The following is an 18373-nucleotide window of genomic DNA, read 5'->3' as shown; positions in this document are numbered from 1 at the left end:
AACAAGGCTGTACAGCCTTTTACTGGTCAGGGGTAAAACTATGTTTTCAAGTTCTTGTCGACCTAAAGTCCACTGCCATGATACGTGGCAGTAGGGCAAGACAGTGGAAAAATTTGTCCAGCGACTTGAGAAATGCTTCAGCTATTAGACTAAATAAATTGTTCCATTATGCTACAATTCAAACACTCAAATAAGGCAGGCTAGTGTCGTCTATACATTTTATTTAACTAGGCAAGTCAGTTATTAAGAACAAATTATTATTTACATTGACGACCTATACCGGCCAAACCCGGACGACGCTGGGCAAATTGTGCGCCGCCCTATGGGACTCCCAATCACGGCCGGTTGTGATACAGCCTGGAATCGAACCTGGGTATCAGTAGTGACGCCTCAAGCATAAAGATGCAGTGCCTTAGACCGCATGCATCACTCCCTAAACGGAATGAAATACTTCCAGTGGAGAATGATCAGGAATAGATTGTACAGCTACAAACGGGCTGTAAAATGTTATTTTTTCTAGACTAAGTGTATCCATTGTTATAAAGTGTTTCAACGTTCTTCCACGAAAGGGCGGTGTCGTATTGACCACATGTGATAGCGGACGTCTAGGCATGGGCATATTTTTTGTGCCAAATCAAATTTGTGGCTTGCCCTTGCCTAAACCTGGTAAACAGAGAACAGTATTCAAATATTACAATATTTCATAGAATTTCTCTTACACCTATTAAAAAGGTTTCAGCCTGCCAAGCATGGGCAAGAAACGTTGTCTATTACTTTGAGTAAGCTATAAGAATACATTTCTTTGACACCTCCCTATGCAAAAGAAACCAAATATATAGCAAAATGTTATCACCATTAGGCCAGCTACATTCAAACATTATGGAATAGAATGCCCTCTAAAGGTCATAGAAAAGCGCCACCTGCAGGACAAAGAAATAGTGGAAGAGAATGGATAAAGAGGAAATAAACAGCTACAAGTACAGATATGTGTTGACTTTTTTAAAACTCAAAAACCATGTAACAGGGACAGGGAGTCGATCCAGGCACCTCAGTTAGCATCGAATGCCAAATGCATGAGGAGTACTCTTAAGGTAGTAGTTACAGTGACCAGGGGTACAGGGTATGATGACAGTACATAGGGCGAGCATGTTAAAAAACCGGAACATAAAAACACAACGCTGGCGAGACATATGGGACATGGGCAACAGTCCGTTTCATATAGTTCATACAGGGCCCTTCCTTCACTTGGGTTTTTTCAGTCTTTATAGCGTTCTAGGCAGAAGGGAAACACGGTAACTTTCTAAAGAGCTTTGTTTTGGTCCAGGCTATTGGTACAGTAGGTTCCACTCTTCTTCCATAGGAGGATCTATTTGAGTGACAGCTCTAAGAGATCAAGTGATCCAATGAGAAGCGACAGGGAGACAGGTCCAGTGCAACTCCACCCTTAGCATTCATAGCTGGAACATACTCCAAGCAAGGTGTTTGGGTGTGTGTACAGGGTATAATTGTAAGCAGGGTGTGTGTAAGCACTTTAGAGAGAATGTGCATTAATATTTACAAGGCTTTGTATGTGTGTGTGTGGGCCCTCCAGCTCACTCTCTCAAGGGTGAGATGTTACTTTAGGAATGTAACAAAAGGATACAGATATTCTCTATTTCCCCCACTAGGTTCATTGGTTGACCTAGGTGGTACAGTCTCCAGACCTGTAGAGACCACAATATTAAAAAAAGTAACAACAGGTGACCATCACAATCTTTTCAAGGGGCGGGGGACCCAAGGTGCACAGTGTGTTGAATTGTTACTAGTTCTCATTGGGCCCCAGCTTCTGCGTTTCTGTTTATTCTGTGTCTACTATGGTTCTTTTTAGCAGCTAAAGTGCATTTCTGGCAAATCATTCAGATGAGGTGACTAGTTAAATAGGAACTATTTGATCTACAACACACTGAGGCCCAATGAAAACCAACAGTTTGCCCTGAGGCACTGGGGTCCCTCCTCCCTCTGCTGCAAACATCACTTTATACTTATGACTTATTACAGGGATAATGCATGGCTGTTATTGCTAACCAGCTCCATTCAAGTCTAAGAGCCTCCGAGGTCGGCTCCCTTTGAGCTGGTCATGACATGGTCGACAAGAAAGCTCAACCATCCCAGGGACATATCTGAAATGGCACCCTATTGCCTATATAGTACCCTAAGTTAAAAATAAGTGCCCTATATTGGGAATAGGATGTTATTTCGGATGGAGCCACAAATCGAACACCATGTTGTCTTTATGTGGTTATCTTCATCACATTATTTAAGACAAGTTCCCCCAGACATTTAAGCTCCATCAGGCTTTCCACAATCACTATTGTGGTTGACCTCTACACTACGAAATGCAGCTTGAACTTAAAGAAGTATGGGCCAAATCCTAACCTGAGATACACCTGGGTTAACTCAAACCTTTGAATATTGTGCATTAATGTCAATGGGAGACGAGTTATCCGGGCATATCAAGTTAGGATTCTGCCCTAAATGATTGCTTATATCTTTACAGGGTTAGTAAATCTACCAGGGCACACAATGGGGGTTAAAACCCTCAGGTGGCTTTTGGGAGAGGCAGGAATTCTAGGAAATTGTGTTTACTCAGTAAGAGTAGCTTAATGAAGCTCTAGTTCTAATGAAGCTTTTGCCTTCATTAGAACTGAGAATATGCATTGAATGCATTCTAATATTAAAGACTCCTTAGGTGAGTCAACACAGACACTTCTCTTCGGGACTAAATGTGAGAACGCACACACATCGTGTTTGTTGGCTGGAATTACTAACAGAACGATACATTCAACAAATTACCCTAAGTGAGAAGTGTTCAAGCTAGGAACGAATAAAAACTATTGAATGGATGGAATGACTTATATTCCTCTGTAGCAGAAATCTAATGATGTTTTATAATTTAATTTCACTGAAAATATTAAGTTGTTATCTAGTAAAAAAAAAAAAAAGACGCTACACACCCAGGAAGTGGACATCAGGATGGGTGGATCAGAATGGAGATGATTGGTTGGTGAAGAGGCCAATCCCTGCACACCCCCAGACATACGCGACACCTGACTCCTAACTGGCATTGGGTGTGCTGCCCTGAGATCTAATGGAATGGAACGGATCACGAACACCACAGGGCCCTAAAGATGGATAAACTGAAGTTGACAACAGAGATCTGCGTTATGCTGCTTAGTGGACACAAGACTGCGAAGCAACGCAGATAGAACTAGGATGTCTAGAACAGAAGGTATATATTAAAAAGTGAGTAGGGCTCTGATTTTCTCCTGACCATGTGACCTGACAACTCATGTCACATGACCAAGAAAAAGTGAGGGCTGATAATAGTGAAATATCTTCTATAGATTCTATTTATATCTGCTGTGCTATGTGACTTACGGAGGCGTGCCGTGGAAGCACAGTCCAGCTCTCAATGGAATGTTGCAGATATTTGGCTAGCTCTGAGAAGAGCAAGCGATATAACGATAGTAGAAAATCCTGCCATTCTCACACAGCTTACTGAGATACTGCATTAGCTCACACTGGTATCTAAAAAGACAAAAGACTAGATTTGGCATGAAAGTAAACAATGTTATAGTTAACCCAGATTGGAAGGTTCTGAAGACAGCGAAGGGTGTGGCTTGTTTTAAGAGAATTGTCTACATCGGAGCCTCCTGAGGGTTTTTGAACATACAAAGTCCTTTTATAGGAAGAGATGGCCTAAAAACATTGGTCTCTGATCAGACTTATATTCAGGCCGACCCACTTAACCATTAGAATGAATCCCAATCCCCAACAGGTCCTGGAACAGTTCTTATGGGCAACGTCAGGCATACACTTTAGAAGCCATTTCAAATCAGAAACACCCATTTTTTTTTTTTTTTTTTTAAATCACTCCCAAAATGTTTTAGGCATCTCTCCCCTCGCATAAATAACAATTAAATGTACATTCAACAAAATAAAATAAGAACCAAGGTATTCGTGGAAGAACTTATAGCACATGGAAAGAACAGCCACATTAATATATAGTCATCTTCATCATCATGTTCATCAAAACATGGAATGAGGAAGTCAAAGAACCAGACTGATCAGACACTCCTCTGCAATCACTGTTCAGAGTCCAACGCTCTCTGTCTTTTTTTATATTCGATCATTTCTGATTAGCCATCTTGAAATTAAAAGTTAGTCCACCCGTTTGTTCTTCCTGATATCTACATCAACATGTACAGTCTTGTTGTTTCGTCTCTTTCCCATGAATCTGAAAAATAATGGGTGACGTCAACTCAGTACTAAATGGTCCATGAATGTAACAAAAACAAAGTGGCTTAAAAGTAGCTGTTTTGTTCCTCTACCTACTCCTATATTCATGTCTTTGTACTCCCTCTCTCTGTGTGTGTGTGTGTGTGTGTGTGTATTTATGTCAATACATGTAAGGTGCAGATAGGCAGCTCTGTGATGGACTGATTGGAGAAGCTGACAAGGGGGCAGGTCAATCAAACGATCGACTGATTGATGGGGGAGGAAGGGGGTCAGGGGGGCGTGCTCCTAGGAGGGGCGTGGTCCTTTAAAGAGGTTCTGAACCCATGCTATGGATGCAATGGGTCTGGCCTGATGTCAGGTGTCCTCGTCAGTGTCCTCGATGAGAACTTTGGTGTCCCGGGTCTTGGTCCTGAGAGGGAGAGAGAGAGAAAGTTTAGTAGAGGGCAACACAGCCATAAGTTTTATATAAGGTGTGTATGTTATTACCGTACTGGGAAGCAAGGCGAGGCCGTCTTAGGGACATGCTGTAGCTTTGTGTGGGTGTGTATGCATGCCAATGTGTGTGTGTAGCTCTTCTATAACCGTACTGGGAAGCGAGGCGAGGCCGTCTCAGAGACATGCTGTAGGAGCGTTTCCAGTTCTTCTTGCCTAGGCGGTTCCGGACTCCATCCTCCTGGTCCATCATCTGCTCCAGCAGCGTCTGGTCGTCAGCGTTCAGTGGAGCCACTGAGATGTCCCTCACAGCTCGGAACTCACCACAGTTATTCAGGTGCTCGTTCTCCAGACGGAAGAAGTTCCAGACAAAACGTCTGCAGTGGAGAGGGGGAGGAAGAGAATAGCAAGTGAAATATTGTTGAGGTGTTTCAATGTTCGTATGGGAAGAGAGAATTATGTATGAAATGTCCTTGAGGTATTTAGTGGCTAAATGTTTGCCTTTTAAAATCTTCAGGAGAAAGAGCTCTACCTAGAGGTCACCACAATAGTAGTCAGCCCTGAAATGTCCTTTTACAGGAAATAAGATATTGGCAAAGAAAAAGGGTGTTTGAGAGACAGAGGGTAGGGAGAAATAAAGTGAAAAGAAGAGAGAATGCAAAGAAAATATAGAACACGAGACAGAGAGAGAACGACAGAGAGAGAACGACAGAGAGAGGAATGCTATTTGGCCCTAAACAGAGAGTACACAGTAGCAGAACACCTGACCACTGTGACTGACTCAAGATTAAGGAAAGCTTTGACAATGTACAGACTCAGTGAGCATGGCCTTGCTATTGAGAGGCCGCCGTAGGAAGACCTGGCGCTCAAGAGAAGACGGGCTTATGTGCGCACTGCCCACAAAATGAGGTGGAAACAGATGCACTTCCTAACCAAATGTTTGACCATATTAGAGACAGATATTTCCCTAAGATTACACAGACCCACAAAGAACTCCAAAACAAATCCAATTTTGATAAACTCCCATATCTACTGGGTGAAATACCACACGAAAAGGGCAACGAGTGAAGAACAAACGTCATTGTAAATACAACCCATATTTATGTTTATTTACGTTCCTTTTTTTACGTTAACTATTTGTACATCATTATAACACTGTACATAGCCATAATGACATTTTAAAATGTCCGTTCATTTTTGATTGTTTATTTCACTTGCTTTGGCAATGTCAACATATATTTCCCATGCCAATAAAGCCCTTTGAATTTAATTGAGTGAGAGAGGGGGAGGTAGAGCGATGTAGAGCGAGGTAGAGAGATGTAGAGCGAGGTAGAGAGATGTAGAGCGAGGTAGAGAGATGTAGAGCGAGGTAGAGAGATGTAGTCTGTTCTCACCTGAAGACCTCCAGAGGGGCTAGGATGGTGGCCAGGATGTCTGCAGCAGAGGGTATCCCACTGACTGTGCTCAGGGAGAGGGGTATCGTCCAGGCAAAACGTAGCAACACATCCTCCAGTATGGCACAGTAGTAGTAGGCCTGAACACACATCAAATAATCACATACAAACCTTCTGAAATAATGGGCCTGAAAATATTTTTATGATGATTTACTACATTATCAGACACTTCTCTGTTCCTCTTTGAGGCATAGGCTTTCCCCAACAATATACACACACACAAAAGTTTGGGGGTCACGTAGAAATGTCCTTGTTTTTTAAATAATTTTTTGTCCATTAAAATAACATAAAATTGATCAGAAATAGTGTAGACATTGTTAATGTTGTAAATGACTATTGTAGCTGGAAACGGCAGATTTTTTTGGGAATATCTACAGAGCCCATTATCAGCAACCATCACTCCTGTGTTCCAATGGCACGTCGTGTTAGCTAATCCAAGTTTATCGTTTTAAAACGCTAATTGATCAGCTTCATCAAATAGTACCCGCAAAACACCAGTCTCAACATCAACAGCGAAGAGGCAATTCCGGGATGCTGGGCTTCTAGGCAGAGTTGCAAAGAAAAAGCCATATCATAAGCCATAAAATAACACAGACACTGGACAGAGGAACTCTGCCTAGAAGGCCAGCATCCCGGAGTTGCCTCTTCGCTGTTGACTTTGAGACGGGTGTTTTGCGGGTACTATTTGATGAAGCTGCCAGTTGAGGACTTTTGAGAAACAGACGCCTCACACTAGACACTCTAATGTACTTGTCCTCCTGCTCAGTTGTGCACCGGGGCCTCCCACTCCTGTTTTTATTTCTGGTTAGAGCCATTTTGCGCTGTTCTGTGAAGGGAGTAGTACACAGCGTTGTACGGGATCTTCAGTTTCTTGGCAATTTCTCGCATGGAATAGCCTTCATTTCTCAGAACAAGAATAGACTGATGAGTTTCAGAAGAAAATCTTTGTTTCTAGCCATTTTGGGCCTGTAATCAAACCCATAAATGCTGATGCTTCTGATACTCAACTAGTCTACAGAAGGCCAGTTTCATTGCTTCTTTAAATCAGCACAACAGTTTTCAGCTGTGCTAACATAATTGCAAAAGGGTTTTCTAATGATCAATTAGCCTTTTAAAATGATAAACTTGGATTAGCGAACACAACGTGCCATTGGAACACAGGAGTGATGGTTGCTGATAATAGGCCTCTGTACACCTATGTAGATATTCCATTAAAATAAAAATCTGCCGTTTCCAGCTACAAGTCATTTACAACATTAACAATGTCTATCTACACTGTATTTCTTATCAATTTGATGTTATTAAAATGGGGGAAAAAATTGCTTTTCTTTCAAAAACAAGGACATTTCTAAGTGACCCCAAACTTTTGAACGGTAGTGTATATATATTGAACAAAAATATAAACGCAACATGTAAAGTGTTGGTCCCATGTTTCATGAGCTGAAACAAAAGATCCCAGACATTTTCCAATCGCACAAAAAGCATATTTCTATCAATTTATTTGAAAAATAATTTGGCAGAATGTCCAACCGGCCTCACAACCACAGACCACGTGTGTGGCGTCTTGTGGGCCATACAGCGGTGTGCTGATGTCAACATTGTGAACAGCGTAGCCCATGGTGCGGTGGGGTTATGATATGGGCAGGAAAAAGCTACGGACAACGAACACAATTGCATTTTATTGGTGGCAATTTGAATGCACAGAGATATTGTGACGAGATCCTGAGGCCCATTGTCGTGCCATTCATCTGCTGCCATCACATCATGTTTCAGCATCATAACGCACAGCCCCATGTCCCAAAGATCTGTACACAATTCCTGGAAGCTGAAAATGTTCCAGTTATTCCATGACCTGCATACTCACCAGACATGTCACCCATTGAGCATGTTTGGGATGCTCTGGATTGACGTGTACGACAGCGCGTTCCAGTTCACGACAATATCCAGCAACTTCGCACAGCCATTGAAGAGGAGTGGGACAATATTCCACAGGCCACTGATCAACTCTATGCAAAGGAGATGTGTTGTGCTGCATGAGTCAAATGGTGGTCAAACCAGATACTGACTGGTTTTCTGATCCACACCCCTACTTTGTTTTTTTATGTATCTGTGACCAACAGATGCATATCTCTATTCCCAGTGATGTGAAATCCATAGATTAGGGCCTAATTCAATTATTTCCTGATATATGAACTGTAACCCAGTAAAATCTTTGAAATTGTTGCATGTTGCATTTATATTTTTGTTCATAGATGATTAAATCAATATTTAACATTTTGGTTGGTATAGCTTTTTCCCCCCAAAGGTGCACACTAACTTTCTGGGGGTAGACGATCTCCTCTCTGAGTAAGGTGTTATCGCCTGCGTTTCGGTCAAACAGGCCCCAGTCCATCTTCAGGTCCCACACCAGGGTGTAACAGGAACTGACTATGGAACAGCCAATCAGCAGGTAGAAGAAGATCTTAGCTTCGTTGTGACTCGCAGCTAGGAGAGAGGCATACCAGTTTGACACCAAAATATTGAAAACACAAACATATTGACACGGTCAAATTAATAAGTGTGTAAACATTGTTTCACCCTCATTAAACACCAATGGTATTCACTAAGTTGAAGGCTTATATTTAGGATAATGTTTTTCAGCTTTGTCATAAACATTTTCAAAAAAGTCTATAATCTTATTCAATTATTTGATATATTTGACATGTGATAAGGTCACACAGAGGGCCAAAGATTATTAAATACACCAATGATAATCTGAGGTACCCAAAAGAGCCACTAGATATCTTGTGCTAGGTTATATAAAATCCTTGAAAGAAACCAAAATTCCGGTACTTTACTGGTAAACTTCTAAAGTTTCCAGTAATATACTATCCCTTTGTAACTGTACTAATGTCTGAGGAGTACACTAGTACAATACAGTATCACGACACTCACAATTCTCTTTGTGAGTGCTGTACAGGGCAGCGAAGGTGACCACGAAGAAAGTGGTAGAGTATTTCCCGGCGTTGACCAGGTGAGGGAAAGCCCGTTTGGAGTCACGGTAACGGCGCAGACACTGCACGAAGCGGAACCACGCCGGTAGACACTGGATCACGGCCCGCACACCGTACGAGTAGGAGTGACACACGCCTCCACCTATCATAATACACATTGATTAGAAATAAACAGATCAAATCATGCGCACGGTATATGAGTAGGAGTGACACATGCTTCCATCTATCACAATGATTATCAGTCAACCAATAAAATCCGCCGAATATGTTCCATTGAAATTCCCCTTTGGATGAATTAGACATTTTCTTTATAGGAATGCAATTCAATATACACAAATGACTTGAGTTTAAAATGGAGTTGACTCCAACACTTCTCACCCATGCAATCAATAACATAAACGTGATAAAACATGTGTTGGAACAGGGTTAGGTGGTGGTGGTGTGTATGTTTGTTTGGACTGGATAATGTTTGTTGTGTTTGCATTATGTGTGTGTGGACTAGGCTATGTTTGTTTGGACGAAAGTCTTGAGGGTATGTTTAGTGTGGGCTAGATCAGGCTGTAGGCTTGTTTTGGCTGAGCTTTGTGTGTTTGGATAAGGCTGTGTTGAGTTGTGTTGTGTTTAGTTGTGTGTGAGAAAGAGATATATACAGACAGAGAAAGGAGAGAGGGACAAAGGAGGAGAGAAAAATAAAAATAACCATCAGAAATAAGAAAAGCTCCGATTGAAGGTCTGAAACTCTAACAAGCTTATTTTCAATGGAGTGTTTGTGTCTCCGTGCTTGTATGTTGGCATGTGTATGTGTGTGTATCCATGTGTACTCGTGTATCCATTGCTTACTGTCCTGCAGTAGCCCGTCCTGTTGCTTCCAGTCGAGCTCGAAGCTGTAGAAACAGATGAGGTACTCCAGGTCCATCAGAACCACCCCTAGAGAGTTGAGCTGGTCAGCCAGCCAGAAGTCTGCAAACTCTACCCTGTGGAACGGGGCTGTCACCACACGGAACTGGAGGAGAGGGAGGGAGGGATATGGGAAAAGTAGAGGGGGGGTAGAGAGGGAAATAGAGAGAAGGAAACAGAGAGAGAGAGGAAAAGAGATAACTATATATTACTGATCAGGATACAGAATACACCACTTGGCAACATCAAATGTCAATATTTTCCCCCCATCATGATGCCAAGTACATTCAGACATGTTCAGCAGCTTTCTGAGTGTCTCACCAGCAGTTTGAGGAGCCAGAAGCGTGACTTGTAGTAGAGGGTCTTGAAGGGGTTGATGAGGAAGAGTAAGAAGAAGCCGTAGAGGACCAGCGGGTTGGCCTGCATGGGCACCAGAATGGATTTGGAGAACAGACAGGAAAGAATGCTCACACACCACAGCACCCCCAGGAAACCAGCAATCTATGTGGAGGAGAGAAGAGAGGTTAATTGGTGTTGGAATTTGATTGCATTTTCAATCTATTACTGTGTCATTCCATTCTACTGCGTATTGCTTTGGCAACAGTTGATTGCTAATTTCATATCAATAAAGCTAGTTTAAATTTGAGACAAAAAAAGAGAGCGAGAGATAGGTGGAGAAAGAGAGAGAGAGACAGGGGTAGAGAGATGGGGGAGAGAGAGCGAGAGATAAGGGGAGAGAGAAAGATAATTCAAACAAATGACTTGATACTAATGTGAAAATAAAAGATTCAGTAACACGACAATAAATGTGAACACAAACAACCACATAGTTACAACTAATATCCATGGCTGTATGAATAAAACACAATCAGTATCCAACCACTGTATAGAGGCCCAAACTCCTACCTCAAAGAGGTGCTGGTGGGAGAGGTTGTTGCGTGGGTTGAGCTCGAAGATAAGCACGTGGTTAACCCCTGCCTGGCGCCAGCCGTACGTGTTGATGCCCAACAGGAAGAGGAACTCGATCAGCAGGAAGCCGCCGCGGTAGATCCTCACCAGTGGCCACACGTTGGCATTCTCTATCACAACCGCAGCTAGCGGGCAGGATGGTTAATAACACATTCATAACATATTAATTACACAAAGGCAACTTTGTCGATAACTGAGCTATCAAACCCTGAACTAGAGGACTAGGGCCTGTTTGAAATAATGAGAATTGGGATATGTGAAAAATGGATGTAGAAAATCTCACTATCGAGCCAATCTTTTCACATGGTAAAGCATTTCACACCACCATGGTTTAAAACCTGTGTTACAGCTTCAGTAAGACAGAGGGTAGGAGGAGAATAGGGGAAAAGGCAGGGAAGACAGCTATACCTGTGATGACGACGGTGACCATGAGGACTAGGAAGACTCCACAGTACAACCCAACCCTAAAGGTGGTCCACGCCGGAGCAGGCTGTGCAGCACCCAGTGGTGGCACTCGTAGCCTCTTCATGGCTCGCTGTCTGTCTCCTCCCTCCAACTCTTGTGTTACCAGGGCCTGTGAGGAGAGAGATTGTGTCACAGCTAAATGACAAAAACTGAAATGATTATAGTACATTGCTACGAGCCAATACTTCTCATTGATAAGAAGGGGAAACAAAATGGCTGTCCAGTACCTCAGTCTCAGAGATGAGCTGGGTGATCTTCTTGCAGGTGTAGAAGGGGGCAACCTCCACATGGGCCACGCGCCAGTCGGCCCCCCGCGACGTCTCCAGGATCTTATCATGCTTCTTCAGGATTTTACGGAAACCTGTGAAGTTCAGATTCTGGGGAGACGAGAGGAGAAACAGTTGAATGGTTATAAGTAGGGGTCTCTCAGATTCCTTTTTCGGATCCCTCAGATATATTTCATGGACCATCAGTAGGGGTCTCCCAGATTATTTGCTAGTACAGATATGACAAAATCTGTTGCAATTGATCAGGTGACACAAAACAACAAGGTTAGGCTTAGCGGTAGGATGTCTAGGGTTGGTGTTTAGGAGCTGGTAACTAACGCTGGTAGTTCTGCAGCAGGATGAGGTAGTAACCAGGAATAGTGTATAGGGGGTGATATCTAAAGGTAGTATCCAGGGTTGGAAATTAACACCCGCCAAAGGCAGGTAGATCGTCATTGGCGGGTAAGAATGTCTATTTCACCAGCCAAATTGGAGGGTGGTCACACAACATTTAGGATTATAATTTTTTTATCCGAAGCCCATATGTGGAAGTTGGCCAAATTGACAAGGCTACTAAAACGTGACTTTGTCTTCGTGTTTTCTTTGGCAAGTTACATTGTTTTGTTCACATGCTAGGTTGTTTTTCAACATTAGAGTTTGCTGCAACTTTCTGCTGCTAGGAAGACATCACAGACAAGCAAGTGTGAAAGTTACCATGGTTACGGCCCTTAAAGGAGGCAGCTGAACATTTGTCTCACCTAATGATTGCGCTCGATTAATAATGAATCACTCCCAAAAAACATTTACCCATGTACTTTTTGTCATTAATCTCGTAGATTTACTTGTGTGCTTCGACACTGAACAAAAATATAAACTCAACATGTAAAGTGTTGGTACCATGTTTCATGAGATGAAATAAAAAATCCCAGATATTTTCCATATGCACAAAAAGCTTATTTCTCTCAAATTTTGTGCACAAATTTGTTTACAACCCTGTTGGTGAGCATTTCTCCTTTGCCAAGATAATCCATCGACCTGACAAGTGTGGCACATCAAGAAGCTGGTTAAACAGCATGGTCATTACTAGGGTTGCACATTTTGGGGAATATTCATAGGTGGAAACTTTCCGTGGGAATTAACGGGAATATGGGAAATAACAGAAATATATGGGAATTAACGGAAATATGCAAATTAATATTATGTTTTTTTGCATTGGATATATTTACCATATCATATTGAGACAAACATAAACCTTTTACCTTATCATAAGTAGACATATTGCAAATAATTAAATCCTCCTAAAAAACGATTTAGTTACGAATTGAACTTTAATTAAATGAGTTGACTCTTCACATGGGATGATTTCACTGAACAACAAAAGAAAGGGAATATTGAATGATGCCCAATGATCCATCGCATCTCCCAAAAACGTTTTCAACATACATCTGTAAAATGATAGTCTAGAAACTAAAGTTTTGGTTGTCTTCCTCTCAGGCTTCCATGTCTTCTCCCTGGACCTCCTCAATGTCCACCTTTAATTTTTTATTTATTACACCTTTATTTAACCAGGTAGGCCAGTTGAGAACAAGTTGTCATTTACAACTGCAACCTGGCCAAGATAAAGCAAAGCAGTGCGCCACAAACACAGAGTTACACATGGAATAAACAAACGAACAGTCAATAACACAATAGAAAAAATATGTATACAGTGTGTGCAAATGAAATAAGGAGGTAAGGCAATAAATAGGCCAAAAGTTGCAAAGTAATTACAATTTAGCAATTTACACTGGACTGATATGTGCAGATGAGGATGTGCAAGTAGAAATACTGGTGTGCAAAAGAGCAGAAAAACAAAAACATGAGGTAGGTAGTTGGTTGGATGGGCTATTTACAGATGGGCTGTGTACAGCTGCAGCAATCGGTAAGCTGCTCTGACAGCTGAGGCTTAAAATTAGTGAGGGAGGTATCTTCAGTGATTTTTGCAATTCGTTACAGTCATTGGCAGCAGAGAACTGGAAGGAAAGGTGGCCAAAGGCGGTGTTGACTTTGGGGATGACCAGTGAAATATACCTGCTGGAGCGCGTGCTACGGGTGTTGCTATGGTGACTAGTGAGCTGACATAAGGCGGAGCTTTACCTAGCAATGACTTACAGATGACCTGGAGCCAGTGGGTTTGGCGACAAATATGTAGCGAGGACCAGCCAACGAGAGCATACAGGTCGCAGTGGTGCGTAGTATATGGGGCTTTGGTGACAAAACGGATGGCACTGTGATAAGACTGCATCCAATTTGCTGAGTAGAGTGTTGGAGGCTGTTTTGTAAATGACATCGCCGAAGTCAAGGATCGGTAGGATAGTCTGTTTTACGAGGGTATGTTTGGCAACATGAGTGAAGGAGGCTTTGTTGCGAAATAGGAAGCCGATTCTAGATTTAACTTTGGATTGGAGATGCTTAATGCGAGTCTGGAAGGAGAGTTCACAGTCTAGCCAGACACCTAGGTATTTATAGTTGTCCACATATTCTAAGTCAGAACCATCCATAGTAGTGATGCTAGTCGGGCAGCGATCGGTTGAAGAGCATGCATTTCGATTTACTAGCATTTAAGAGCAGTTGGAGGCCACGGAAGGAGTGTTGTATGGCGTTGATGCTCGTTTGGAGGTTTGTTAACACAGTGTCCAAAGAAGAGCCAGATGTATACAGAATGGTGTCTTGAACATCAGACTCTGAGGCCTCATCTTCACTGTCACTTTCCAACCTTGTTGAGAATGGCTCATTGTCAGGCTCAAAAAGCCTCAAATTTGCCCGGATGTCCACAAATTTTTTAAACCTGGTCAGCCTGTTGCGTGATTTGGTGTGTGTGTGTGTGTGTGTGTGTGTGTGTGTGTTCCCAAACAAGGACCAGTTGCGCTCTGGAGGCGGCTGATGTTGGTGGGATTTGGAGGATGATGTAGGCAATAGGGGAAAGAGCCTCAGATCCAGGTGGCTGAGTCCACCAGGTGGCTGATGAGATACAGCGGGGCAAAAAAGTATTTAGTCAGCCACCAATTGTGTAATTTTCATCATAGGTACACTTCAACTATGACAGACAAAATGAGAAAAAAAAATCCAGAAAATCACATTGTAGGATTTTTTATGAATTTATTTGCAAATTATGGTGGAAAATAAGTATTTGGTCACCTACAAACAAGCAAGATTTCTGGCTCTCACAGACCTGTAACTTCTTCTTTAAGAGGCTCCTCTGTCCTCCACTCATTACCTGTATTAATGGCACCTGTTTGAACGTGTTATCAGTATAAAAGACACCTGTCCACAACCTCAAACAGTCACACTCCAAACTCCACTATGGCCAAGACCAAAGAGCTGTCAAAGGACACCAGAAACAAAATTGTAGACCTGCACCAGGCTGGGAAGACTGAATCTGCAATAGGTAAGCAGCTTGGTTTGAAGAAATCAACTGTGGGAGCAATTATTAGGAAATGGAAGACATACAAGACCACTGATAATCTCCCTCGATCTGGGCAAGATCTCACCCCGTGGGGTCAAAATGATCACAAGAACGGTGAGCAAAAATCCCAGAACCACACGGGGGGACCTAGTGAATGACCTGCAGAGAGCTGGGACCAAAGTAACAAAGCCTACCATCAGTAACACACTACGCCGCCAGGGACTCAAATCCTGCAGTGCCAGACGTGTCCCCCTGCTTAAGCCAGTACATGTCCAGGCCCGTCTGAAGTTTGCTAGAGAGCATTTGGATGATCCAGAAGAAGATTGGGAGAATGTCATATGGTCAGATGAAACCAAAATATAACTTTTTGGTAAAAACTCAACTCGTCGTGTTTGGAGGACAAAGAATGCTGAGTTGCATCCAAAGAACACCATACCTACTGTGAAGCATGGGGGTGGAAACATCATGCGTTGGGGCTGTTTTTCTGCAAAGGGACCAGGACGACTGATCCGTGTAAAGGAAAGAATGAATGGGGCCATGTATCGTGAGATTTTGAGTGAAAACCTCCTTCCATCAGCAAGGGCATTGAAGATGAAACGTGGCTGGGTCTTTCAGCATGACAATGATCCCAAACACACCGCCCGGGCAACGAAGGAGTGGCTTCGTGAGAAGCATTTCAAGGTCCTGGAGTGGCCTAGCCAGTCTCCAGATCTCAACCCCATAGAAAATCTTTGGAGGGAGTTGAAAGTCTGTGTTGCCCAGCAACAGACCCAAAACATCACTGCTCTAGAGGAGATCTGCATGGAGGAATGGGCCAAAATACCAGCAACAGTGTGTGAAAACCTTGTGAAGACTTACAGAAAACGTTTGACCTCTGTCATTGCCAACAAAGGGTATATAACAAAGTATTGAGATAAACTTTTGTTATTTATCTCAATACTTTGTTATATACCCTTTGTTGGCAATGACAGAGGTCAAACGTTTTCTGTAAGTCTTCACAAGGTTTTCACAAGGTTTTCGCTGCCTACCACCGCTCAGTCAGACTGCTCTATCAAATCATAGACTTAATTATAACATAGGTCATTAATATGGTCGAATCCAGAAACTATCATCTCGAAAACAAAACGTTTATTCTTTCAGTAAAATACGGAACAGTTCCGTATTTTATCTAACGGGTGGCATCCATAAGTCTAAATATTCCTGTTACATTGCACAACCTTCAAAGTTATGTCATAATTAAGTAAAATTCTGGCAAATTAGTTCGCAACGAGCCAAACTGTTGCATATACCCTGACTCTGCGTGCAATAAACGCAAGAGAAGTGACACAATTTCACCTGGTTAATATTGCCTGCTAACCTGGATTTCTTTTAGCTAAATATGCAGGTTTAAAAATATATACTTCTGTGTATTGATTTTAAGAAAGGCATTGATGTTTATGGTTAGGTACAGTCGTGCAACGATTGCGCTTTTTTCGCAAATGCGCTTTTGTTAAATCATCCCCCGTTTGGCGAAGTTGGCTGTCTTTGTTAGGAAGAAATAGTCTTCACACAGTTCACAACGAGCCATGCGGCCCAAACTGCTGCATATACCCTGACTCTGTTGCAAGAGAAGTGACACAATTCCCTAGTTAAGAAATTCATGTTAGCAGGCAATATTAACTAAATATGCAGGTTTAAAAATATATACTTGTGTATTGATTTTAAGAAAGGCATTGGTGTTTATGGTTAGGTACACGTTGGAGCAACGACAGTCCTGTTTCGCGAATGCGCACCGCATCGATTATATGCAAAGCAGGACACGCTAGATAAACTAGTAATATCATCAACCATGTGTAGTTAACTAGTGATTATGATTGATTGATTGTTTTTTATAAGATAAGTTTAATGCTAGCTAGCAACTTACCTTGGCTTCTTACTGCATTCGCGTAACAGGCAGGCTCCTCGTGGAGTGCAATGTAAAGCAGGTGGTTAGAGCGTTGGACTAGTTAACCGTAAGGTTGCAAGATTGAATCCCTGAGCTGACAAGGTAAAAATCGGTCATTCTGCCCCTGAACAAGGTAGTTAACCCACCGTTCCTAGGCCGTCATTGAAAATAGGAATGTGTTAACTGACTTGCCTAGTTAAATAAAGGTGTAAAAAAAAATATATATATATATTTTTTTAAACAATTCTGCCAAATCGGTGTCCAAAAATACAGATTTTCGATTGTTATGAAAACTTGAAATCGGCCCTAATTAATCGGTCGACCTCTAATGCAGAGGGTTGCAATTCCATTGAATTGGGGATAGTTTAATCAAAATATGCCACAAGACCTAGAATTGCCTTATGTGTATATGTGGCAGGGCAGGCACTTTGTTGATTATTGATGTTCAGTTGTAGAACTGTTTATCTGTTTTTAATATTGGATTAAAAAATATTTATTTGAACATAATTGGTTAAAAGACGGATGTCACAAAAATGAAATTAAGCAATATACCCCATTACTTCTTACTAGAAATATATTTGTTTAAAAACATTAAAAAGGATGCCCATCAATTGTGTTGTAGTAACAGCAAGAAAAAAAACTATTGCCTGGTAAAAACACCTGAGTGGCTGGTAGATTTAAACAATCTATCTGCCACAGTGGCTGGTGGACCAAAAGGTTAAATTTCCCACCCTGGTAGTGTCTACTAACTTGGTAATTCTGCAGCAGGATGAGGCTGAGGTAGTATCTAGCGATAGTGTCTAGGGCACAGGAGGTTGGTGGCACCTTATTTCGGGAGGACAGGCTCATAGTAAAGGCTGGAATGGAATAAATGGAATCGAACTCATCATTTGATACCCTTCCAGTCACTCCATTCCAGTCACTATTATGAGCCTTCCTCCCCTCAGCAGCCTCCTGTGGTCTAGGGGTAGTGTCTAGGGTTTAGGGTACTAACCTGGTAGTTCTGTAGCAGGATGAGGCTGAGGTAGAACTCGGAGAAGGCCAGCTGCAAGTCCTTGATGTTGCGGTGTTTGCAGCGCTCCTGCTGGGACAGGTGGAAGACGGCCTTGCGGCGGCGACGGAGGCCTTGCATGCTGCTTTCCCGCTGAGCGTCCAGCGACGACTGCAGCTCATTTTGGAGAGTGGCGAAACGACGCTGGGCCTCGGCTAGCTTTTCTGGAGAGGGGGAGAGAAAGGGAGGAAAGGGGGAG

The 18373-nt window shown here is 42.4% G+C and overlaps 1 protein-coding gene across 1 annotated transcript in view; it reads right to left on the bottom strand.

Annotated features, from left to right (window-relative positions):
* Positions 1-201: 201 nt before the first annotated feature.
* The window catches only part of LOC139560341 (xenotropic and polytropic retrovirus receptor 1 homolog), a 54007-nt gene continuing 35835 nt past the window's right edge, over positions 202-18373 (bottom strand). Inside the window, exons 4-14 of the mRNA XM_071377020.1 lie at positions 18118-18338; positions 11716-11865; positions 11432-11597; positions 10961-11148; positions 10376-10555; positions 9998-10160; positions 9099-9299; positions 8482-8648; positions 6105-6244; positions 4866-5087; positions 202-4687 (exon numbers count right to left, since the gene is read on the bottom strand). Of these exons, the coding sequence (XP_071233121.1) occupies positions 4633-4687; positions 4866-5087; positions 6105-6244; positions 8482-8648; positions 9099-9299; positions 9998-10160; positions 10376-10555; positions 10961-11148; positions 11432-11597; positions 11716-11865; positions 18118-18338 (1853 nt within the window). The 3' untranslated portion in view covers positions 202-4632. The remainder of the gene's footprint in view (positions 4688-4865; positions 5088-6104; positions 6245-8481; positions 8649-9098; positions 9300-9997; positions 10161-10375; positions 10556-10960; positions 11149-11431; positions 11598-11715; positions 11866-18117; positions 18339-18373) is intronic.

This window comes from Salvelinus alpinus, chromosome 30 (genome assembly GCF_045679555.1).
Source record: "Salvelinus alpinus chromosome 30, SLU_Salpinus.1, whole genome shotgun sequence".
In the NCBI taxonomy this organism is placed as follows: domain Eukaryota; kingdom Metazoa; phylum Chordata; class Actinopteri; order Salmoniformes; family Salmonidae; genus Salvelinus; species Salvelinus alpinus.
This window is presented reverse-complemented; position numbering and strand designations above follow the sequence as displayed.